The 27,500-nt window shown below is 37.9% G+C and overlaps 1 protein-coding gene across 12 annotated transcripts in view; it reads right to left on the bottom strand.

Moving 5' to 3' along the window:
* Positions 1-27,500, bottom strand: part of LOC136853202 (glutathione S-transferase 1-like) — a 498,955-nt gene that overhangs the window by 107,508 nt on the left and 363,947 nt on the right. For 6 of the 12 annotated variants that reach the window (XM_067128564.1, XM_067128571.1, XM_067128570.1 and 3 more), the window contains one exon: positions 1,748-1,806. In XM_067128564.1, the coding sequence (XP_066984665.1) occupies positions 1,748-1,806 (59 nt within the window). Of the gene's footprint in view, positions 1-1,004; positions 1,064-1,747; positions 1,807-27,500 lie in introns of all 12 variants that reach the window. The other 6 variants (XM_067128565.1, XM_067128575.1, XM_067128574.1 and 3 more) reach the window with 1 other exon arrangement.

Below are 27,500 nucleotides of genomic sequence, written 5' to 3'. Positions count from 1 at the left end.
AATAATAATAATAATAATAATAATAATAATAATAATAATAATAATAATAATAATAATAATAATAATAATAATGGTTCCCTGTGATTAAAATGTGATGATAAGTATTCGCCATATTTCTGGACTTATGAAAATCTCAACAAAAAACAAATTAAAAAATCATATATAAAATGACCGTTACTTTCTTCATTTCTTCAATTTCACATTCATCACGCCTGCCTGAGAGGTCCGAAAAGTCAACGGCGGAGACTTTTGAGTCGATGAATGCGTGTGTGATAGGCTTGCCAACCCTCCCGGATTCGTCCGGATTCTTTTATATATCTCCGTCCCGAAATGGCTTCAAAACCTCTCGGAATTTTTGAAAAATATTGTTTTAAAAAATATTGTTTTAAGTAAAAAGAAAAATTTTATACTCGTATTTTTTATAAAATATTGTTTTAAGTAAAGTAAAATTTCCATTTTTAAAAAGTGTTAGTGTAATTAAAGAAAAATGTAATATATATATATATATATATATATAAATATATATATATATATATATATATATATATATATATATATATATATATATATATATATATATATATATATATATATATATATAAGGAGCCCACAAAAACGCCAAAATGTGGAAAATAAAGGCTATATTTCAGAGAACAAACTGTCTCTCCTCAGGCCTGAGGAGAGACATTTTGGTCTCTGAAATATAGCCTTTATTTTCCACATTTTGCCATTTTTATGGGCTCCATATATTTGATGGAATTCTGTTTTAACAGAAAATATTTCACAGTCATATATATATAATATATATATTTATATTATATATATATAAAGGCATTTTGTGGTGTGTGTGTGTGTGCGTGCGCGATCTCTCCGATTCCTAGATCAGGTAGCTGGCAAGCCTAGCACTGTGTGAGCTTCGTTCATCAGAGCAAGACCCGGAGAAAGAAAAACGGCTGCGAATGGTCTGGGGAAATATAGGGGCCTGCTGACATGACATCACTAACCTCTCCCATATAATGAAACTGTGATCGTTGAAGGTGGGAACAGTGTGCTGCGGATTCATCTGTTAAGAACGAACATACAATAATCAGGGTTAGAGACGCACAGCCATGGCATGACAAATACAATAGAAGAGCAATGACACATGTTAGGGACAGAATGTCTGAAGAAAAGAAAGACACCAGACACAGCCATTGAAGCCAGCCAGCTATATTGTAGCTTTTCCACCCGGCAGACTAGATTTAAAAGGTTTTTTTGCAGGCATCCTTCCCGTCAGTGCTTCTTCATCATCATCATCATCTTCTTCTCCACCAGATTCTGGTCTTGTTTCTCAGGGGGGAAAATAAAATGACGATTAAGGTACCCATAAGAGCCAACAACAACAACTTCACACTTAAGCTTCCAAGGAAGAGGCCCAAGGGTGGATATACCTAGCGTTCCTCACTCAACACTGCAAATGTATTAGAAATCTGAGTAGTGACTTTTTTCACCAACAAAGAACAAGGTGCTGTAATACTCGAGGGCTAAACGACTGGGAACTTAGCATCAAGTCAAGGAACACTAGCTATACAGAAGCCTGGAGCCTTTCCGTTTGCTACAGAAGCACCTGCCGAGAAAAGGGGTTCGTAAACAGTGACATCGACACAGAAATGAATGCAGGAAAAAGAGACAGAGAGCTGGAAGTGCTGTACAGTAGTACGTACAGGTGATTACAGGGAAAGACAGTCGCTCTGCCTTCGTGACCTACCTCTCCCACAGGACGAATCCCTGATCACTTATGGTTGGCACTGTATGTTGGGGATTTAACTGTAATGTAAAACAATAAATGAATCAGATGTGGTCATGTACTGTATCAAGTTCACTGAGGAACGGAAAGGCATTACACTGTTAAGAGAAGAGAGTGGAAAGAACGAATACAAAATCAAATCTATTGGATAAAAAGAATCAATAAAATCATTCAAAATCTTCCCTGGCTAATCCAGATGTAAATATACACAAAATTATGTAATTATAACAGTTAACTGAAGATATTTGTTTCTTAGACGATCCAGAAAGCTAGGGTATAAGATTAACTGAGTAAATTTTGAGAGAGAGAGAGAGAGAGAGAGAGAGAGAGAGAGAGAGAGAGAGAGAGAGAGAGAGAGAGAGAGAGAGAGAGCAGGATATAAATGCCAATGAAAAATCAAAATAAAAACTCCATGCGATTGAAAAGCTACAGAATATAAAATATTACTTTCAGTTAAAAGTTAGAGTCTGGGCCTCTGTAGGCTCATAGGGCAGGCGCTGATCTCCTGTTCTGAGAGAAGTAAAAATATGTTCACATATGCATGCATTCACAATTATTATTTGTACACCACACAGTGCGAAAATTAAAATGGCTTTTATGAAACCTAGACAATTTACAATTAAAAAGAAGGTCATCTATGGGAAATCAAGCAGACATTTACTTCTTACCTAAATTATTCAGTGATTACAATAAAAGAGTGAAGCTTAAATTAACAAAGAAAACCAATGATTTTTTAACAGTATTCTATAAAAAAAGAATAAGGGAATGAAGACTTCATTATATGCAGAAGAGAGATAGGTCAAAGCAAAATCAAGAGAAGCAGTAACTCAGTAACACAGTATTTTACTAAATTAGTGAAGTTAATTATTAGTACCAAACAGTATAAGTGTATGTATATACAGTATATGTATATATAAATATATGAATATATATAATCTATATATGTATGTATATATGTTTATAATAATTTATCTATAATATATAAGCATATATCTGATCTTAAATATATAATATATATAAGATTATATATATCTAATCTTATATTATATATATATATATATATATATATATATATATATTATATATATATATATATATGTATGTATATATATACATATACATACATATGTGTGTATATATACTGTGTGTATATATATATACATATGCGTGTGTGTGCATTAGCCAGGGAGATAACTAAATGCAATACAAGCAAAATCACAGGTACATGCAGTTTTTTAAAATTTTACCGTTCCTTCTGAGGAACGATTGGGGTTTCATTTGGAATGTGACAAGGCATGTCCTGAAGGCATATCCTGAAGGCATGTCTTGAAGGCATATCCTGAAGGCATGTCTTGAGGGCATGTCCTGAGGGCATGTCTTGAAGGCATTTCCTGAAGGCATGTCTTCAAGGCATTTCCTGAAGGCATATCCTGAAGACATGTCCTGAAGACATTCCCTGAAGGCATGTCCTGAAGGAATTTCTGAAACATTTTTCAGAAACGCGTTCACATCAAATGAATGGCATCTTCAGTCTCTTTGAATCTCGTTCAACACCGAGTAAAGGCTTTTTGAGAATTTGTTACAGGATATCCCTTCAGTCAATCAATCTATCTACTTCTATTTCCTTTAATATTATATATATAATATAATATTAAATGAAATTATATATATATATATATGTGAAACCCAGGGACTTTACGAAATCCCTAAGTGCATTTGACACCCCAGGGGCTGGTAATAAACATGGCGAAACAGTGATTTAGATGAATCCCTGTTTCGCCGTGTTCAGTACTAGCCCTCTGGGAACAAATGTTTCTAAGAGAATTGGTCATTTCACAAATTTCCTTGGGAGTTCGTGAAACCCCTGATTTCACATATTCCCTGTAAATATACCGTATATATATAGTTACTGAAATGAACACATAACCACATATATATAAATATCCGCACAAAAACACAATATGAATAATGAATATACATCTGTCTACATAAGACTCTCTCAAACAGAAGAACACTGATAAAAAAACAAAGGTCAGTAAATGGCAATACACTGAACATAAAAAACAAATGACATTTGCTTTATTCTTCGTGGTACCCGAAAAAGAATATGACCTAATAAAAAACTCATCCACAGCTAAGGATTCTTATTTACAGCCACTTCTTGCTTCCTACAATCCATCGTAAATACTAAAGTGTAACCAATAAGGAACAAGTAAAAAACGCGTATAATCAAGGCCACCGAAAATAGATCTATCTTTCGGTGGACGTAAAATTATAATAGAGAAAACCATTAGAAAATCTGTGCAAAACAAATGAAACTCATTATACAGTACAGTGAAGCCCGATGGTAAAGATTATAATCAGGCACGGGCTGGTGAATGTGGCCTAATAGTTCGTATACCGAACAATATTGTTTCATATCATTGCATTATCGATAAGTCGAAATTAATATTTTACCTTAAAATTTAAAGATAAACAAAACTACTGAGCCGGCTTTGTCCGTCCGCACTGTTCAATTTTCCTCAGATCTGTATGTTGGATGACCGGAAGGTGGATGATCCATCAATCATCAAACATACCAAATTGCAGATCTCTAGCCTCAGTAGTTTTTTTTTTTTTTTTTTATCTGAAGGTTAAAGGACGGAAATCGTGCGTCTGGCAACGACAATGACAAACCACCCCGTTTCCATAGTTTTGGGCCGCGGCTCATTACCGAAAATTAATAAAGAGAGATAGATCTGATTTTCGGTGGCCAAAGACAAAGACAATAATAAAAAATCGACTGCGCCCAAGAAACTTCGGCACAAAAGCGAATTTTAACCGAACGCTAAAATTGGAAGAATTATTCAAATGAGACAAGTCTAGATATGAAGCCTGATGTTGAAAAATGACAAGAAGTTCAATTTTGAAAAATGCGACATTATATCCTAACGTAGCAAAGAAAATGGATAAATAAAGTATCAAGTTAGATCAAAACAAAGATTATCACGAACAATCATTATCAGTTCAAAGGAACAGTATTAGGTATTGGAGTGAAAAAATCAAAACAAGAACGAGGACTGGAACAAAACAAAATACGAAAGACTGACGAACCCAAACCTATAATGAAAAAGGGAAGCAGACCTGACCACTAGATAAAAAGAGAGTAAGTCCTTATCGAAAAAGAGAGGCAGTCCTACCACTTGAAAAAGAGAGTCAAAGCAAATGAAAAAAAGAGTGTGATGAAGCCTACGACTGAAAAAGATTATATTTATATATGAAAAAAAGAGAGGTAGTCCTACCACTGAAAAAGAGAGAGTCATATTTGTAAAAAGAGAGGCAGTCCTACCACTGAAAAAGAGAGTCAGCCCTACCACTGAAGAAGAGAGTCAGCCCTACCACTGAAAAAGAGAGGTAGTCCTACCACTGAAAAAGAGAGGCAGTCCTACCACTGAAAAAGAGAGTCAGCCCTACCACTGAAGAAGAGAGTCAGCCCTACCACTGAAAAAGAGAGGTAGTTGTTTCCACTGAAAAGAGAGGCAGTCCTACACTGAAAAAGAGAGTCAGCCCTACCACTGAAAAGAGAGTCAGCCCATTTGAAAAAGAGAGGTTCCTACCACTGATAAAAAGAGAGGCAGTCCTACCACTGAAAAAGAGAGTCAGCCCTACCACTGAAGAAGAGAGTCAGCCCTACCACTGAAAAAGAGAGGTAGTCAAACTGAAAAGAGAGGCAGTCCTACCACTGAAAAATCAGCCCTACCACTGAAAAAGAGAGGCAGTCCTACCACTGAAAAAGAGAGTCAGCCCTACCACTGAAGAAGAGAGTCAGCCCTACCACTGAAAAAGAGAGGTAGTCCTACCACTGAAAAAGAGAGGCAGTCATACCACTGAAAAAGAGAGGCAGTCCTACCACTGAAGAAGAGAGTCAGCCCTACCACTGAAAAAGAGAGGTAGTCCTACCACTGAAAAAGAGAGTCAGCCCTACCACTGAAAAAGAGAGGTAGTCCTACCACTGAAAAAGAGAGTCACCCTACCACTGAAAAGAGATGTCCTACCACTGAAAAGAGATTGTCCTACCACTGAAAAGAGAGTCAGTCCGGCCACTGAAAAGAGAGAGGTTCCTACCACTGAAAAAGAGAGTCAGCCCTAAAACTGGAAAAGAGAGGTTCCTAAGCCACTGAAAAGCCTCAAGTCCTACCACTGAAAAAGAGAGTCAGCCCTATGTTGAAAATGACAGAGGTAGTCCTTTCACTGAAAAGAGAGTCAGCCCTACCACTGAAAAAGAGAGGTAGTCCTAAGAAAAAGAGAGGTAACCACTGAAAAAAGAGTCATCAACCACTGGAAAAATAAAGGTAGTCCTACCACTGAAAAAGAGAGTCATCAATACCACTGAAAAAGGAACCACTGATAAAAGAGAGTCAGTCCTACCATTGAAAAAGAGAGGCATCCTACACTGAAGAAGGAGTCAGTCCTACCACTGGAAAAGAGAGTTAGTCCTAAAGACTGAAAAGAGAGGCAGTCCTACCACTGAAAAAGAGAGGCAGACCTACCACTCAAAAAGAAAGGCGTGACCAATTCCTCATTACGAACGTTCCGACTGGTGATGAGCGGAAATAAACCACACCAGTTCCTTCAAAAGCAAATCATTCCCACAATTTTTTCTCCCAATGGCAGCTCAATTTGGTAAGGAGGTCAAGATCACTAGGCTCAGTTTAAGCTGGAAGGACTTCATGAATATAGAAGTCAAATATGATGTCTCATTCTCCTACAGCTCAAAAGTTGTCAAGTAAAAAGTTACGAACAAAATCTGAATTTAGAATCGATTCACCTTCTGACAAATTTACTGCATTGCAATATAAGTTTTTACAGACACGCTGTGGACAGACAGAGAGCCGATCTACCTCTGATGAATCTGACTGCAATTACTTCGACCGTGCAAGAGGAGTTACCATAACAAGGTGGTAAGCGTGATAGACAGACAGCCAGACCGATTGATTGACTGATTTGTGGCTATGAAAACTGGCGTCACAGCATCTAGGTTACTGGCGCCGTCAGACAGACAGGCTGACAAGAGATGATCTCCATTCATGCACATCCATGATTGATGGTTTACTCTTAAAACACGTTTGATTAAGATCCCTTCCACCGTGTATGAGAAGTTGCGATGACAAGGTAAGTGTACGGCACCCTGAGGAACAGACAGACTGACAGATGGACAGACAAGACAAACAAACGTAAGGAGACACACAGAGACAGGCAGCCAGACACATAGAAACCTACAGGCCCGTCAACTTCGTCAGTAGGGAACTACAGAATGCCGGGGGAAGGTGAAAACAAGTAAAAAATGCGCTGTAGTTTCTTCGGTGCAATCGAGTTCTCTGTACAGCGTATGATGCTGTATGAAACTTTCAGCCACGGGCCAAGAAACCCTTAGCCGCGGCCCAAGAAACTTTCAGCCACAGCCCGGTGGTGGCCTGTGTTGTTGGTACCTAGAGCGGTGGCCGCCGTACAATTATGACTAACTTTAATTTTCAATAAAATCAAAACTACTGACGCTAGAGGGCTGCAATTTGGTATGTTTGATGATTGGAGGGTGGATGGTCAACATACCAATTTGCAGCCCTCTAGCCTCAGTAGTTTTTAAGATCTGAGGGCGGACAGAAAAGGTGCGGACGGACAAATAGCCATCTCAACAGTTTTCTTTTACAGAAAACTAAAAAGAACAGGATTTAACCTGCCTCCTGAAAGATGGAAGATCGTGGCAATTGCAGGGAGGGAATGACAACGACTGGAACAAAGGTAAAGGAAAGTCCAGTCAGGTCAGAGAGTGAGAATTCCTCACCGATTCATTCATTTATTCCACACCAACATCAAGAAGCCCAAGAACACGAATGCAATTCAGAACCTATAAACTACTATCCATTTCAGGGACTAAGAGTCATCGTTTTTCTCAAATATCTTTCAAACTAATTATCTGATCGAAATGGTACTTTGACACAGTGTACAAGACACTTCCCGCTAATTTTTGGTAATCTAGTGCATTGTCAAATGGTGTTAGTTAAGGGGTTTACTCTTGACTTTTAAATCGCGCATGAGTCAGCAGGACTAATCTACATAATCGAACGTCCGCTATCCCCCATTGACAGGAAAGGGGGGGGGGGCATGGAAAGAGGGAGAGATGAGGAGGGGAAGGGAGAAGGAGGGACGGGATGAGGATAAAGGCCGTTCGAATGCATAGTTTGGCGATGCTTGGCAACACTATGTAAATCAAGAGTAACTGCCTTAATTAAAACCATTTGACAATGCACTATGTCACGAAAAATTAACGGGAGGTGTCTTGTACACTGTGTTAAAGTACCATTTCGATCAGATAATTAGTTTGAGAGATATTTGTGAAAAACGATGACTCGCGGGCCCTGAAATGGATAGTAATGTATACAGAATGCTTCCACCTGCTTTAATGCATACAGAATGTATATAGAATGCTTCCACATGCTTTAAGCATACAGAATGTATATAGAATGCTTCCACATGCTTTAATGCATACAGAATGTATATAGAATGCTTCCACATGCTTTAATGCATACAGAATGTATATAGAATGCTTCCACATGCTTTAAGCATACAGAATGTATATAGAATGCTTCCACATGCTTTAAGCATACAGAATGTATATAGAATGCTTCCACATGCTTTAATGCATACAGAATGTATATAGAATGCTTCCACCTGCTTTAATGTATACAGAATGCTTCCACCTGCTTTAATGTATATGGAATGTATATAGAATGCTTCCACCTGCTTTAATGTATATAGAAATGTATATAGAATGCTTCCACCTACTTTAATGTATAAAGAATGTACAAAGAATGCTTCCACCTGCTTCAATGTATATAGAAATGTATACAGAATGCTTCCCCCTGCATTAATGTATGCAGAATGCTTCCACCTGCTTTCAGCAGGCAAAAACGTGCCCTTTCCCTTCTCCCCATTTCTCAAGACCTCACAAAGTCTATTATTTCTCCCTCGGGGTCATCGAGAGGTCCAAAAACAACTTCAGGCTGAGCCCTGGCTCTGCACTCTCGCCTCATACACGAAGTGGGGCATATAATTTATGACCGGGGCAAACGTGGCTTGAGATATGGCCAGGATGATCATTTTTTATAATGACAGGCAACATGCATACATATTTTAGACAACAAAAACATTTCTCGCGGCTCGAGAAATGTTTTTAAAAGACATTATCTATCATTTGCTCAAACATTATAGACGTCAGTTGTCGTGACGACAAAAGGCAAACACCGCTACCAACAGCTGGAGCTGGCGTCGTGTTTTCAAATCAGAATAAAAGTAAAGGAAATTTAAAGGAAATACGAGAAAAACATTGAGACGGTATAAAGAGGTTAAAAAAGGAAGGGTAATTCATCGTACAAAAAGAAAGTAAAAAATGCGCCGAAGTTTCTTCGGCACTATCGAGTTTTCTGTCCAGCGTACAATGTTGCATGAAACTCTCAGCCACGGCTCACGAAACTCCCAGCCGCGGCCCACGAAACATTAACCACGACCCGGTGGTGGCCTGTATCGTTGCCAGAAACACGATTATGGCTAACTTTAACGTTAAATCAAATAAAAACTAGTGAGGCTAGAAGGCTGCAATTTGGTATGTTTGATGACTGGAAGAAGGATGATCAACAAACCAACTTGCAGCCCTCTAGCCTCAGCAGTTTTTAAGATCTGAGGGCGGACAGAAAAAGTGCGGACGGACAGAGAAAGCCGGCACAATAGTTTTCTTTTACAGAACACTAATAAAAGCAGCAAAGCTGACTTGAGATTTACTTGAATATATCGGGATACAATTCCCTATGATGATAAACACCACTTAAAATGCTGAATTCCTCGTCTCGGAAAGGACGCATCTGATACATCTGATATCGCCTGAGACGAGAGAGGCCTCTTTGCCTAAACTCTTTATCCTCTTTATTTTGGCTATTTTTGCATCAGTTCCAGCTAAATCCTTCAAGTTTTATTTCCCGAAATATTAGAATGATTTGCCGTGGTGGGTATTCAGACGTAGACACAGACGAATGGCAAATCATTCTAATACTTCGGGAAATGAGACTTGAAGGATTTAGCTAAAACTGAGGCAAAAAGTATATTTATATATAGATATACTTATAATATCTATATCTATCTATCTATCTATCTAATATATATATATATATATATATATATATATATATATATATATATATATATATATATATATATGTAGGTGTTGCAATGGCGATATGCTGATAATTCCTATAGCCCATATGTCTCACTCTTTCCGTTATCAATCTTTTTATTGTTCATCTTCATCAAATTAATTCTAGCTCTTATTTGCAATTTCTTTCGCTTGTCTTCAGCCGTCACAAAATCAATAATGTGGCATCGACAACATATATACTTACACCAGAGATAACTTGAATTAGTTTTAGAATTAAAGGGACATTTTACCCCTTATCTGACGGATTTGTCTCGACTTAAGACATTAAATATTATTTTAGTCTGACCCTAAAATTAATGTCCCATCGTGTACACACTATCAGGTCAGGGTTTCCTGAAAGTTACCAGGCACCACAGGATCCAGCCTTCTCTGGCACCCGGTCTTAAAGGAAAGGCACCCCAAAAAGTAAAAAATGCGCCGAAGTTTCTTCGGCGCAATCGAGTTTTCTGTGCAGCGTATAATACTCAGCCGCGGTCCATGAAACTTTCACCCACGGTCCGGCGGTGGCCTGTATTGTTGGCACCTATAGCGGTGCCAGACGCGCGATCATGGCTAACGTTAACCTTAAAATAACAACTGCTGAGGCTAGAGGGCTGTAATTTGGAATGTTTGATGATTGGAGGGTGGATGATCAACATGCCAATTTGCAGCCCTCTAGCCTCAGTAGTTTTTAAGATCTGAGGGCGGACAGAAAAAGTGCGGACGGATAGACAAGAACCCATCTCAATAGCTGTTTACTTTGACAAAAGACTAAAAAAGCCTTCTCCTAATTTCCCAAGACTTTAGATTTATCAAACCCTGATGCTGAACGAATGATGAATATACAAACGAAAAGCCATTTTGCTTATAATAACACCTTCAAGTGGATAACTAATGGATAACTCACATAACTCAAGGGGAATGTACCTAAACAGAACGCACACACTTCATGAAGCCGGTTTAAAAAACGAACCGAGAAGGCGTGTACAATCATCATTATTCATTGTCAGTAATGGCTGTGTTCTTTTCCATGGCTCATTGTATTCAACAGGGCTTCAAAACGTGGTTATGTTGTAATGCTTCTTAAAATCCCGAGCTAATTGGCTTGTTTCGAAGACTCTTAATAGAGGTTTTCTTCTAAATACTTAAATTACCTTTTTAATGTAGAGGTCAGTGGAAGGGGCAAAGCAGGACGGTAGTGCCGTCAGTGCACCTCACGCGTTGCACTTTAGGCATTTTTAAGGGTCTTTGCAGCGTCCCTTCGACCCCTAACTGCAACCTCTTTCATTCCCCTTACTGTACCTCCGTTCATATTATCTTTCTTTCCTCTTACTTTCCACCCTCTCCTAACAATTGCTTCATAGTGCAACTGCTTTGAGGTTTTCCTCCTGTTACAACTTTCAAGACTTTCTACTCTCAATTTCCCTTTCAGCTGTGAATGACCTCATAGGTCCCACCGCTTGGCTATTGGCCTAAACTTTATATTCCTTTTCTTTCCACATCCTTTCTTTCAGGTGGTTCTTCTTTTGCTAAAATTCACAGCCCGAAATCCACCTTCCATCTTGTCACATCCTTCAATCCGTGGGCTCCCCTGGTTGAGCCAAATGATCACAAACTATCGAAAGGCCAAGCACTGGGACCTATGAGGCCATTCAGCGTTGGAAAGGAAACTGAGAGTAGGTAGGTTTGACAGGTGTAACAGGAGGAAAACCTCAAAGCAGTTGCACTACGAAATAATTGTTAGGAGAGGGTGAAAACAAAGATGGAAGAGGGATAATATGAACAGAGGAATGAAAGGAGTCGCAGCTAGGAACCGAAGGGACGCAGCAAAAAACCTTTAGTAATGCCTACAGTGCACACCATGAGGTGCACTGACGGCACTACTCCTCTACTGGGGTTCTTTGGTTAGGGCATCCTCATCTAACCCCTTGAGGACATCAGCAGTTTCTGCCTTCCGCCCTAAGGCCTCCCGAAGGTGGAGGGGGTGCCATGGGCGCTAATCAAAGGAGTGTCTTTGCTCAGTCTTTGGGCACTGATCTACTCCTAATTTCCGCTGCTCTGGGGCTCCCTTTAAATGATTCCATTACAATATTTAATAAACATTTTCCTAATCATGCCATCCTAGCCCGTCAAACTAATTGTCTTAAACCCAACTGATTTTTCCGAGGGTGTCGGCGGGTTTTCCTACTGAAAGAAACTACTCTCTAGTGCTTAGCCAATACCAACAGAACTGGGTGGGACACGAGATTATTTCTGGTATCTTGTGGCCAAATTTTCCATGAAGTTGCCAATACTGGGAGCGAAACTGAAGTTCAGCGTGATCACGCATGTGTACCGTAACTTCAGCAGGCATAAGTGATTTCATTTCAGCCCCGAAAGAGGAAAAATATGCCGATTGTTTTGTGCAAAGCTTGAAAGCAAGATGTTAAAACATGTCAGAGAAGACGACAATGCCTTCATGTATGACTAGAATCAAGGAATTTAAGGCTCATTTTCAAGTTTCTCTGTCCCAGACGAGGGATTAATGATGAGTCAGCCGAGTCGACCGCGCCAAGTGAGCCATGGCCCGTGATTTACAGTTTGTAAACCAAGGACAGTTGAATATTTAGTACTATATTGTAAATATAAACAGGCTACTTGAGGACAAATTTCTTTTCAATTACTGAATGTCTGAGGTATTCTGAGTCATCTTCGTTGCTTTTAATGTCAAGAGTTTGTTTAAAACAATAGGAATTTAGAATTCTTACCTTCGCTATTAACAGAAAAATTTACTTACGGTTGTGACAGATGAGGCTATATTTTTAAACAAAATAACTGACTGATAAATAATTAGGTTACTGGCAGACTATCACTGACAGAAAATTATTACAAAACGGAAATTAGTAATGCAAAGACGAAGAGGAATGCTCAAATGTTCTGTTGTATCGACGAGGCAACAGTGGGTGGGTCTTGCCTCCGATAGGCCGGTGTGACGTCACTGCCTGCTTCACCTTGGCCTGGCCCAGGATTAATCCTGGTCTGGCCGACCCGTCTTAGTGGGTCCTGGTCATAAGTAAACGGTGAGCCCTAAAAAAATCGTACACGTCATTTTCTTCAACATTTTCATATGATGAAGGAGCTGCCGGTATCCCATTCACTCCAAACATCAAACAATCCATTTCCGGAATGGTAGAACAGAACAGATTATACAATTTAGGCCCAAAGGCCAAGCGCTGGGACCTATGAGGTCATTCAGCGCTGAGAGGAAAATTGGGAGAAAGGTTGTTAGAAGAAGGTGGAGAATAAGATGGAAGAGAGAGAATATGAACGGAGGTACAGTAAAAGGAATGAAAAGGGTTGCAGTTAGGGGCCGAAGGGAGGCTGCAAAGTTCTAAGTAATGGCTACAGTACACGGGGTCCGCTTCCGTTAGTCACTACAATGCTGAATCTAATAATTACAGTCCTTCATCATATCTGAGTAAGGTCTAAGTAGAGTAAAGTATACGAGAAAAAAATAAAAACATTATATTTATAATAATAATAATAATAATAATAATAATAATAATAATAATAATAATAATAATAATAATAAAATTCAATAAGGGGAGACTGGTGAACATTATGAATATTATATCTGGTAGCATTCTTTATCTAACATGAGTAAGGTCTAAATAAAGTCAAGTATGCCAGTAAAAAAATAAAAACAACGTATTTGTAATAATAATAATAATAATAATAATAATAATAATAATAATAATAATAATAATAATAAAATTCAAGCATGAGATATGGGTGAAAATTGTGCATATATTATTTGTTAGCCTTCTGAATGCCACTATCTAAATAACTTGACTAGGAGCGAGACACTGTCATAATGACACCATCATGAATATGATTTCTAAGTTCTTGACGTGCAATCGTGCTTATCAATTCCGCCTTTACTCCATTAATTATTATTATTATTATTATTATTATTATTATTATTATTATTATCATTATTATTATTATTATTATTATTATTATTATTATTATTATTACTGCATGCTTATGTGCCAACCTAGTTGTAAAAGCAGAAAAAGGGCAGCCCGAGGTCCCCAACTGGGAACGAACCCCCGTGCGGGAAAAACATAAATTGTAAAATAAAAAAAAACTCAAAAATAAAAATGCAATCAATGAAAATAAAGGAAAGTCTCTCAAAACGCAAAAAAACAAACAAGTGGCGAATATAAAGGATTGACCAATTTCCACCAGTGGAACAGCTTCCCTGAGGGTGTCGTGCAATTGGAAGTTCAAGCGAAGATGCAATGCATTAACCCCCTAATGCAATTCTCCTTGTATTTTAAAAATGTACTTACATTTTTATTTATTTATTTATTTATTTATGTATCTGTTTTTCTAATAACCGATCTCCTCTTTCCATATTTCCCTTCACTTTCTGCCACTTCTTCCTAATGAGCACCATATTCTTTGGAAGATTGAATTTCAAGTCAGTGGCCCCTTTGGTGGGCTTGTTCCAAATGAATAGGGTTCATCTTCTGAATAATAATAATAATAATAATAATAATAATAATAATAATAATAATAATAATTTTTATGAAAACTTTGATAAGACATCAGCTGTTCTACCTACTTCAAAGGTTGTGACGGCAGCTTAGAGAAACCAATAACTATCAGCTTTCTTCATATAATGTAAATATTAAACTAAAATCACAAGTAATCGAATTAAATGAAACAAGGTATTAAAAGAAGCTGAAACTGTGGGAAATGATTGAGAGCATCCAAATTACAAACATGGTGATAAGAGGTGTTCCTATGGGAAGAGTTTTAGTTTTCTGAAAAGAAAACTATTGTGCCGGCTTTGTCTGTCCGTCCGCACTTTTTTCTGTCCGCCCTCAGATCTTAAAAACTTGTGGCTAGAGGGCTGCAAATTGTCATGTCGATCATCCACCCTCCAATTATCAAACGCACCAAATTGCAGCCCTCTAGCCTCATCAGTTTTTATTTTATTTAAGGCTAAATTTAGCCATGATCGTGCTTCTGGCAACGCAGCAACACAGGCGACCACAGCCGGCTGAAGTGTTTCATGGGCCGCGGCTCATACAGCATTATACCGAGACTACCGAAAGATAGATCTATTTTCGGTGACCTTGATTATACGCTGTACAGAAAACTCTAGTGCGCCGAAGAAACTTCGGCGCATTTTTTACTTGTTTACCAATATCCTGAATACAATTCCCGATAACAAAGGAAGAAAAATTGTATTAAAAGAGGTACAAGGATTTAATGAAAACACTAGATTGAAAAATAGGAACAATAAATAGTAAGAGCCGAGATTTCCCTTGAGATACGACGGCGGGTTCAAGAAGATGAGCACGCAGTCCATTTATATTCTGAATCAGAGTGAGGGCGCGCGCGCGCGCGCATGAAGTTCGCAGAATTAATTTTCCGCTAAATTAGGCTCCAGCCTCCCAACGCAAAAGGTAAAGATGGCGTTAAGATCTATAGGCGACTGAGACACAGCCAAGCCGGCATCGTTAATGAGGATTAAACTCCTTATATAATGACATCCAAAACTTCATTTGGTTGCCCGGGAAGGGATTAAAGAGTCTTTGGCCACCATCAGGAGGATCAGGGTTCACGGTTGATGCAAGACGTTAAAAAAAAAATGGGCTGTAAAACTACTGAAATCTCTCTCTGTGGACTTTGTTTTCGGTTTGACTTGTATTGATGTTTCTTTATGTCCATAAAAATGTTTTGTTTTTTGTTTCTTAATTTTAGCAAGTTGCTGTTGTTCTTTTACTCTTTTTCCACAAGAACATTAACTCATTCTGAAGAATGAAATGGCACTACTATTGGGAATGGAACACAGAATTTTGGCCCAAGACCAAGCGCTGGGGCCTATGAGGTCGTTTCCCGTTGAAAGGGAAACTGATAGTAGAAAGGTTTGAAAGGTGTAACAGGAGGAAAACCTCGCAGTTGCACGATGAAACCATTGTTAGGAGAGTTTCATTAAAAGGAACGAAAGAGGTTGCAACTAGGGGACCTAAAGAAGGGACGCTGCAAAGAGCCTTAAGCAATGCCTACAGTGCACCGCATGAGGTACCCTGACGGCGCTACCCCTACGGGGACAACGATTGGGAAAATGATCACGTGTTCCTCCGTTGATAACACTGATATGGAACAGTACCAAAAAAGAACAGATGATGTTCGTTACCAATACAGAAATGGGAAAAGGAGAAAGTGGTGCCTAGTTAATAGAAACGGTTATATTACAGCAACAGAAATGGCAAAACAAGCAGGTGCTGCTTCATTAATAGAAAAATAGAGATTGAATTACGGCGAAAAATAGGAAGACGAACAGGTGTTACCTCGCTAATAAAAACAGATGCAGAACAAGTCAAAAACAAACAGGTGAGTTTTTCGTTAATTTAAACAACTACGAAATGGTAAAAAGTTAAGTACACCTTAGTTTTACCAGACCACTGAGGAGCTGATTAACAGCTCTCCTAGAGAGGGCTGGCCCGAAGGATTAGACTTATTTTACGTGGCTAAGAACCAGTTGGTTACTTAGCAACGGGACCTACAACTTATTGTGGAATCCGAACCACATTATGACGAGAAATGAATATCTATCACCAGAAATAAATTCCTCTAATTCTTCACTGGCCGGTCGGAGAGTCGAACGCTGGGCCAACAGCGTGCTAGCCGAGAGCTCTACCCACCCCTCCAACGAAGAACTCGGATCTCTAATAAAAGAGATACGTAAGAACACCGGAAAACGACCAACACAGGATTAATATAGTGTTATTAATCCTGGAATTCCTTTTATAGAAAGATAAGAAACAACGATAATCCGGTATAAAATGTGCCGCAGTTTCCTTGGCGCAATCGAGTTTTCTGTACAGCGTATAATCAAGGCCATGAAACTTTAACCACTGGTCGGTGTTGGCCTGTCCTATATCGCTGCCAGATACACGATTATGGGTAACTTTAACCTTAAATAACATAGAAACTACTGAGGCTAGAGGGCTGCAATTTGGTATGTTTGATGATTGGAGGGTGGATGATCAACATACCAATTTGCAGCCCTCTAGCCTCAGTAGTTTTTAAGATCAGAGGGCGGACAGAAAAAAGTGCGGACGGACAAAGCCGGCACAATAGTTTTCTTTTCAGAAAACCAAAATGGGAAAATGACAAGGGGATGTTTTGTTAATAAAAATATACCCAACACCATTAGGAATGGAAAAATGGCAGTCGACGCTTTGTAAACAAAAACTTACAGAGCAGCACTGGGAATGGAAAAATGCCAGTTGATGCTTTGTTAATAACAACAGATATGAAACAACACTAGGGGAGCAGCGGTTGGACCGCCGATAAAACGACGGAAGAGTCAAATATGAATAAGAATTTTACATAATTAAGCCACAAGCACGAATTATGGGCATCCTAAAAAATGAACAGGTGTGTTAGCAGTAAAAAGATGACAGTAAACAGATGGTTTGAGTGACTGGCTGGTCTAATTGAAAACGTTACCTTACATAACCGTTTATCAGAGTTATAACAGTAAAGTATACCTTAGTTTTACCAGACCACTGAGCTGATTAACAGTAGATTACTACTGTTGACAAAAAAGATATAGAGGAGGTCGTTCTCATTCAGTCCAAGGCAGCGTTTCCATAATGTGATTTTTTGAAATCTTTCAAAACACTCGACTGGGGGGGAATTTCTTTTGGAAACTTTCTCTTCATTCTGACTTTCGGGAGAAGTCAAAATGAGACGTATATATCAACAATGAAGCCTGAAGATGATTTTTTTGACTTTGGTTCCCATGAACCCCGTGTTGAATTGAATACAGAATTTAGGCCAAAGGCCAAGCTCTGGTGCCTATGAGGTCATTCAACGCTGAAACGGAAATTGACAGTAAGAAGGTATGAAAGGTGTAACAGGAGGAAAACCTCGCAGTTGCACTTTTAAAAAACTGCTAGGAGAGGGTGGAAAGTAGGATGAAAGAAAGAATATGAACGGAGGTCCAGTAAAAAGTATAAGAGGGGTTGCAGCTAGGGGCCGAAGGAGCGCTGCAAAGAACCTTTAGTAATGCCTACAGTGCACCGCAAAAGGTGGACCTAGTAATAATACCGCAAATGACAAAAACTGTGCAAAGCAGAAAGACAGAGCATGTCTCTGACAACGCCATATTGAATATATAACTTTAACGTCGACCTACAATTGGCTAGTTTATAATATAACAGTGATAGATTGAATATAGATAGCAGTGCCCATCCTCTTTCCATATTTTAATATTCTAATGTCCGCTCGATTTATTCTATGTATATACTGTAAATAGTTTCTGGTACTTTGTGAATATTCACGTAAAAAGTATTTATTTAATTTTTAAAATGATGTCAAACTTTTTAGCACTTAATAATTTGTATACTTTTAATATATTCTTCAATGTATTTATGTATAGCTCTGAGCTGTCCATTTCTGACTATGCAACTTGTTTCTCCTTTTTATAGTTTGAAAATGCTACACGTAAGTGTAGCGAAACGTCAGATAAAGTAAAATGCTCCGGATATGGTTAGTATGTGTTTAAGTACTTATTTCCCTGCTACGTTTCCCAACAGTGATAACATATCGTAGCAATAAGCTAAAATAAATATCCAGAAAATTACCCAACTGAAACCAGTTCGAAAATGAAATAAAATCATTTCTCACTATAATAACTTTATCTGCATATCTTGACACACGCGTACAGCCAAAAAAAAGTATACAAAACCTAAACACGTACACAAGCTCACAGACATGGAAAAAGGGTACAGTAAAAAAAAAGGTTCTTAACCAAAACACGTAAAATAAGTACTAACATGGAAAAGGCCAGCCCTCACTGTATACAAAGCTGTTAAAGTTCAGACATGGTCTGTATACAAAACCAAAACACGTATACAAGTACACAACATTAAAGGGTGCAACAAAAAAGTTTGAAAATGCACGTATACAAGTACACAGACATGAAATAAAGGGTGCAACCAAAAAAAGTGTATTCAAAACCAAAGCACGTATACAAGTACACAAACATGAAATAAAGGGTGCAACCAAAAAAAGTGTATTCAAAACCAAAGCACTTATTTACACAAACATGAAATAAAGGGTCAACCAAAAAGTGTATAAAAACCAAAACACGTATACAATAAACATTCAAAAAAAATATCCAAAAAACGTTATACCCAAAACAAACCAGTTCAGACATGAAAAAAGCGTGAAAAAAAAAGATAAAACAAAACACGTACACAAGTACACAGACACTGAAAAGGGTCATCAAAAAAAACAACACGCATATCTGCAAAATCTCACAAGTACACAGACATGAAAAAGGGTACAGCCAAAAAAAGTGCATACAAAACCTAAACACATACACAAGTACACAGACATGAAAAAAGCGTACAGCCAAAAAAAGTGTATACAAAACCAAAACACGTACACAAGCACACAGCCATGAAAAAAGCGTACAGCCAAAAAAAAGTGTATACAAAACCAAAACACATACACAAGTACACAGCCATGGAAAAAGGTACACCCCCAAAAAAAACCACACGCGTATACAAAACCAAAACGCGTCCACAAGTACACAGCCATGAAAAAAAAAAAAAGCAGAAAGCCTGCCCAGCGCAACCCGAAAGGCGACTCAGCACCCAGCGCTGTTAACGAGCAAAAGCCCTTCTAATCCACTTAATAAACAGAACGAAAATAAGACGAAACGAGCCACTTGAAGGAGACGCTGGCGAGTGGGGGATGAGAGAGAGAGAGAGAGACAGCTGATGCCGCCCTATAAAGCCCCGACGTCTCGCAACAGTAAACCCCAGTAGAGAGAGAGAGAGAGAGAGAGAGAGAGAGAGAGAGAGAGAGAGAGAGAGAGAGAGAACATCGGTTGGGGCGCTTTTAAACGAATTATATCATCCCGGATTACGATCGGTTTTCAACTCGCTACGTTTGTCTTTTTTTTTTTTTTTTTTTTTTGGCGAGTCTCGTGTAAATAGCTCTTTTATCGTCTTGGCTCGGTTCTATTGAATTATTATTCTCTTTTATTCTTATTTTTCTTCTTCTTTCTGTTTCCTCCTCTGTTATTGCTTTTCAGTTGGTTCAATTATGATGTACGTTCCTTGCAATCCCGCCTTAAATTACACACACAAACACACATGTACAGTATATGTATATATATGTATATATATTGTATATATATACATATATATATATATATATATAATATATATATATATATATATATATATATATATATATATATATATATATATATATACACATACACACACACACACACACACACATATATATATATATATATATATATATATATATATATATATATATATATATATATATATATATATATATATATATATATATATATATATATATATATTAAGCAGTGTGCGTTCCCGTTTTCTGTGTGTAACACACAAACAGCTAATCTACGGGAAACAGATTCCACGTTTAATTATCACAAACTCTTGAACCAGCTGTACAACATAAAGTGTTCTTGATGTTTTACAAAACTGCCAAGTCTTAAACACTGCCACCAATTTTGACGGGACAGGTAGAGGCCAATGATCTGATGATGAATAATATTACCCGAATCAATCTTGATACAAGACTCCTGTATTTCATCATACTTAAAGATTGATAGGATATAGAATTTAGGCCAAAGGCCAAGCGCTGGAACCTATAAGGTCATTCAGCGCTGAAACGGAAATTGACAGTAAGAAGGTTTGAAAGGTGTACCAGGAGAAAAACCTCGCAGCTGCACTATGAATAAATTGTTAGGAGAGGGTGGAAAGTACGATTGGAAAAAGAGAATACGAACGGAGGTACAGTAAAAGGAATGAAAGGGGTTGCAGCTAGGGGCCGAAGGGAAGCTGCAAAGAACCTTAAGTAATACCTACAGTGCAGCTAGCCAAGAGGAACTAAAAAAAAAAAAAAAAAAACATGGCGTACAGAATAATTTCAGCTCCCAGAGAGATTTCGAGAAATCTGTCTTTATTTGGAGAACGAAGCAAAACCCTTTTATATAAAATTGCCAAAATTGAGGCAGGAACTGACGCAACGCTGACACTGAGTTATTCAAATATACAAAATGAATATGCCGGGCTTATTAGCTTGGTTTTCGTCTCTGGAGGGGGTCCTGCCTTATTTGGGCGGCGGAGAAATTGACTTCGCGCACCAGACTGCTAATGACGACGCGTCAAAAGGGTCCCACAAGTATTATCGTGGTTTCTATTTACACGTTTTTTTACTGTTTTCTGAATCCTCCACATCTATTTACATGGGTTTACACCTACGGGGTACGAATACATGTGTACATACATACCTATGTGTATGTGCAGTACACATATATATGTATAATCTGTATGTATGTATAGGCGTGTGTATGTATATACATATATATAATATATATATATATATATATATTTGCATAATGTATATAAATGTATGTATGCACATGTGTATGTCTTTATACGATATATATATATTTATATATATACTGTATATACATAATAAAATTTTGCATGTGAGTGGATAAAATTTTCACAGCAACCTTCGGTATTCGCACAAAATGTGAACTTTACTTTAATCTCCAGCAACGATACTTTTTGGTTTTGATCTGCATAATTCCGCACACACACAAATATATACATTATATATATATATATATATTATCACATACCAATACACACATACATACACGATGGTTACAATATCATTCCAAGCTGACGTGACTGTCCTTGGAAACATTCTGGTAACTTTAGACTATATCCTGGACCTTCTCCCTATTCATTCAAGTTCTCTCCGCTGTACATACTCCTTTCAAAACACACACACACACAAAGTAAAATAAAACGAGACCCAGAATAAGCACAAACAAGGAATATAACGAGAATCAAAGAAGACGGATCACACCCTTGCCTGAGCCAAAAATTTAAACCCTTGAGAGCCCACCTGGGTGACACTGCATTGATGGATGTGGGGAGTTCATCTCCAAACGTTCCAACTGGAGAAACCACAAATCTGATTTCAGAATGGATTATGTCCCACCCTTCAACGCTCCTGAAAATGTGCTCAAGTATATGCACTTCTTCTGGATTATTAAGGTGGTGTTTTTGCCACAAGAAGACGAGTGAGTTCTCGTATCACACAGATAATAATAATAATAATAATAATAATAATAATAATAATAATAATAATAATAATAATAATAATAATTGATAAGTTTCAAGACCTGAAAATCGAAATAAGAAGGATATGGAATATGCCAGTGGAAATTGTATCCATAATCATAGGAACACTAGGCACGATCCCAAGATCCCTGAGAAGGAAGGAATCTGGAAAAACTAGATGCCGAGGTAGCTCCAGGACTCGTGCAGAAGAGTGTGCTACTAGAAACAGCACACATAGTGAGAAAAGTGATGGACTCCTAAGGAGGCAGGATGCAACCCGGAACTCCACACTATAAAAACCACCCAGTCGAATAGGATGACCGTGATAGAAAAAAAAAAAAAATTATTATTATCATTCAGAAGATGAACCCTATTCATATGGAGCAAGCCCACCAAAGGGGCAACTGACTTGAAATTCAAGCTTCCAAAGAATATCATGGTATTCATTAGGAAGAAGTATGAGAGGAGGTAAAGGGAAATACAGAAAGAGAAGATCTCGCTTATTGAAAAAACAAAAAAGAAATTAATAAATTAATATTGAGGCACTAGTTTTTTGGCGTCCAGGTATACTTATCGATCACATGTTAACAAATAAATGATCTAGCTATTCAGAACCTAGTATCATTTCTCTGCGAAAGCTCTGTTCTCTTCTTAAACGATGGTAATCGCTACGAAAAACATGAACCCTTCCTCAATGAACTTGCAAAAGAATATTCCGCCCCAGCAACTGTCGCAAATCAACTAAATGCTAGAGTAGAATGCAGCAACTCCTGCATAGGAAACTGATAGTAAAAGGTTTGAAAGGTGCAACTGGACGAAAACTTCTCAGTTGCACTATGAAACAATTGTTGGAGAGGGTGGAAAGTCAGATGGATGAAAGAGAATATGAACGGAGGTACAGTAAAAGGAATGAAAAGGGTTGCAGCTAGGGGCCCGAGGGGACACTGCAAAGACCCTTCAGTTAATGTCTTCTACAGTGCACCACGTGAGGTTCAATGAAGGCACTACCCCTCTACGGGATTAACGTACTGTTTGGAAATCCATATTCAGCAACGCATATTATGACAAAAGATCAAAAATGAAATGAATGAATTCACTATTTTTTATCCAACGAGGGCCGAAGGGAAACAGTTACTGCTTACCATTAAATCAAGTAGAGCATTCAAATAAAAAACGACAGTATGAGAGAGAATAACAACTAGAGAGGTTACTGCATCTGATCCCTACAAAGGGGCGACAACACACAGAATCCCAAGCTGACCTGCTTGATATCACTTCTGACGGCGACGACAGTCAAGTTCCTTGCAGGGAGTGGTTTTAGTTCCTTTGGTACGGAGTTGTGAATCCCTACTATCCATTTCAGGGACTAAGGGTCATCGTTTTTCTCAAATATCTTTCAACCTAATTATCTGATCGAAATGGTAGCCTACTTTGACACTGTGTACAAGACACCTCCCGCTAATTTTTGTTAACATAGTGCATTGTCAAATGGTGTTAGTTAAGGCGTTTACTTTTGACTTTTAAAGGCAAAGTCACATGAGTCAGCAGGCCTAAAGTACGCAATCGAACGTCCGCTATCCCCCATTGACAGGAAAGGGGGGGGCGGAGATGGGGAGGCCAGGAAAGAGGGTTGAGGGAGGGATGAGGAGGGGAAGGGGAGGGAGGGACGGGATGGGGATAAAGGACGTTCGAATGCATAGTTTGGCGATGCTTGGCAACACCATTCAAGTCAAGAGTAAACGCCTAAACTAAAACCACTTGACAATGCACTGTATTACCAAAAATTAGCGGGAGGTGTCTTGTACGCTGTGTCAAAGTACCAATTCGATCAAATAATCATTTTGAAAGATATTTGAGAAAAACGATGACTTGGGGTCCCTGAAATGGATAGTAGGAATGTTGAAACAACACCACAATTCTGCAATGATATCTGGTACATCATAATGACCCAGGTCCCATCTTCTAAAACCTATCAGAAGCTCGTTTTAAGTCTGAAACAGAATAACTCTGGTCCGCTGGTATAATGGTTAGTGTTGTGGCATGCCACTCAGATGTCAAGGGTTCGTGCTTCCCCCAGGGCGATGAAGAATCACTGGCTCTGTATCATGATCAGTTACTGCTGCAGTGTGGGATCTGCTGCGGTGGGAGGTTGAAACCAACTTTCTTTGGAAGCTTGAATTTCAAGTCAATGGCCCGTTTGGTGTGCTTGTTCGTTATGAATAGTTTTCATCTACTGAAATAATAATAATAAAGGCCACCTAAGATTTAATCATCGTATAACAGCAGGAGCCAACTGAATACCTACACACAAATCGTGATTCAATTTGCAAATGCAGTTCAAATAGCCTATATATACTGCCTTCAGCAACTAGATGTTCAAACTGGCACTAACGAGAGAGAGAGAGAGAGAGAGAGAGAGAGAGAGAGAGAGAGAGAGAGAGAGAGGCATAAATAGCGCAGACAAAACAGCTCTACGAGTTACAAAATAACGATGAGAATACAACTGTGTTCCATTCTTTTAATTATGAAGGGGGGAAAGCCCACTGAAACAAAAATTAAACATCGCTCAAAATTCAAACATACAAATATACATACATAAATATACATATATATATATACATATATATATATATATATATATATATATATATATATATATATATATATATATATATATATATATATATATATATATATATATATATATATATATATATATATACACACTGCTGTCTCACATTCCTGGGAGATATCAGACTCCGAATCGTGACTAATTAAAGGAATAATACTGACCACATTACGTTTGAAGGTATTTATACAAGCTCGTTCGTGGTGTTTCGGATTACTGGCGACATCCACAGAGAGAGAGAGAGAGAGAGAGAGAGAGAGAGAGAGAGAGAGAGAGAGAGAGAGAGCAAACACAATGAGCCATTGTTTCGTGGGTCACTGCCCCCGCTTTGTTTGTCTGTATAATTCCAGAGAAAGACATCATTCAATATACTCTCTCTCTCTCTCTCTCTCTCTCTCTCTCTCTCTCTATATATATATATATATATATATATAATATATCTATTTATATATATATACACACACACATATATATATATATATATATATATATATATATATATATAATAAATAAATTATATATCTAAATATATAATACATACATATATATATATACTGTATATATATATATATATATATATATATATATATATATATATATATATATATATATATATATATATATATATATATATATATATAAAATATATATAAAACACTTCTCTTTTCGATTTGCTTATGTATTTCCAATGATCCACTGATCCGGCAAATGTGGTCGACAGCATTCAAGATCAGTTTGGAGTTTTCTTTTTCTTTCTTTTTCTTTTTGCTTCTTTCAGATATAAATTTCAATCAACACTTCAGTAATAAGTCAAACACGGAGAGGGAGGACGATTTTATATTTCATATAATTGTCATCTAATCAAGCATTTCCTGCTTTTATTTTCTGTTTTCATTTTTAAATTCGTCTCTTTCATTTCCCTGAACGCTTACTAATTCAGTCAAGGAACTTTTGAAGTGTTCTGCAGTACTACTTTAAAAAAAAAAATAAAATAATAATAATAATAATAATAATAATAATAATAATAATAATAATAATAATAATAATAATAACAATGTCTTGATCTTCAGTGTCTAAAACTGGCTTATTGATGTTGAATTGAGTTGAGCTGAATATAGAATTTAGGCCAAAGGCCAAGCCCTAGGACCTATGAGGTCATTCAGCACTTAAACGATAATTGACAGTGAAAGATTTGAAAGGTGTAACAGGAGGAAAACCTCGCAGTTGCACTATGAATCAATTATTAGGAGAGGCTGGAAAGTCAGATGAAGAAAGAGAATATGAAAGGAGGTACAGTAAAAAGAATGAAAGGGGTTGCAGCTAGGGGCCGAAGGGACCCTGCAAAGAACCCTCTGCGCTGACGGCACTACCCACCTAAGGGGTTATTGATGTTGATTGTAAGCTAATGATTAAATTTTCCATCCGCATTCAGCAGTTCTCACATCATCTCCCTATGCATCTATGACAGCACCTGAGCTTCTCTTTCGTTGAAGCCTTTGTGCTGCTGTGAAAGAACCTACGCCCATTCCGAGTGTTGGTGATAAACAATATGAAGATTATCACGTGCACTTCAGTCTGCACAAGCCTCGCGCGATGACAGGTCTGTAAACAATCCGGCCAGAATTATTTGTTTCGGGAGCCTCGCCGTCGAAATCTCTGATGAATATTTTCATTACTCATTTTTTTTTTACAGGGTAAACCATTTAAAATGGCAATGACATTACAGGAATGCTCTGAGTGTTTACGTAAAGCAGGACCACTAAAAAAATGTGTTATTTTACGTTCCATTACGTCAAGGGTAATGGGAGGGACAAGAACAATAGGGAAACATGGAAACGAGGGGATGGAATATAACTCAAGACATTCCGTAATACACACACAATATATATATATATATATATATATATATATATATATATATATATATATATATATATATATATATATATATATATATATACACACGCACATTCATGGTCATCCCATCCTACAAACACCTGCTCTTCACCTGCATACTTCACTATCTCCAGGAGGATAGCAAGACCCTCTGTTCCAACAGATCTTCCTCCTTGAGAAATCACCAAAATATTCAGACTTTTCACAGACTGCTCACTAACTGCCGTTCTTCATTCTCTCCACAGGAACACGCCACCCTCTGAACAGCGCCATTCGTCTTAATACACCTTTGGTGTACCTCGACATCTCCCACACAGTCGGTAGAGTTGTCGGCTAGCACTCTGCTAGGCCAGAGTTCGCGTCTCCGGCCGGCCAATGAAGAATTAAAGGAATTTATTTCTGGTGATAGAAATTCATTTCTCAGTATAATTTGGTTCGGATTCCACAATAAGCTGTAGGTCCCGTTGCTAGGTAACCCATTGGTTCTTAGCCACGTAAAATAAGTCTAATCCTTCGCGCCAGGCCTAGGAGAGCTGTTAATCAGCTTTGGTCTGGTTAAACTAAGGTATACTTAACTTTTTTTTCCCACACCTCTGCACCCTTCTTGCTACGCAAATGCTACATAAACATTTCGTCTCAGCAGTTTCCACAATTTTTTCCACGTCCACATTACCTCCATAAAGGAGAAGCTGGTTCTCACATACACATTGTTGAGTCCCAGTTACCTTTCTTGCTGGTGTATTCAGAGCGTCAACT

The sequence above is a fragment of the Macrobrachium rosenbergii genome, chromosome 26 (assembly GCF_040412425.1).
Source record: "Macrobrachium rosenbergii isolate ZJJX-2024 chromosome 26, ASM4041242v1, whole genome shotgun sequence".
NCBI classification, from domain to species: Eukaryota; Metazoa; Arthropoda; class Malacostraca; order Decapoda; family Palaemonidae; genus Macrobrachium; species Macrobrachium rosenbergii.
This window is presented reverse-complemented; position numbering and strand designations above follow the sequence as displayed.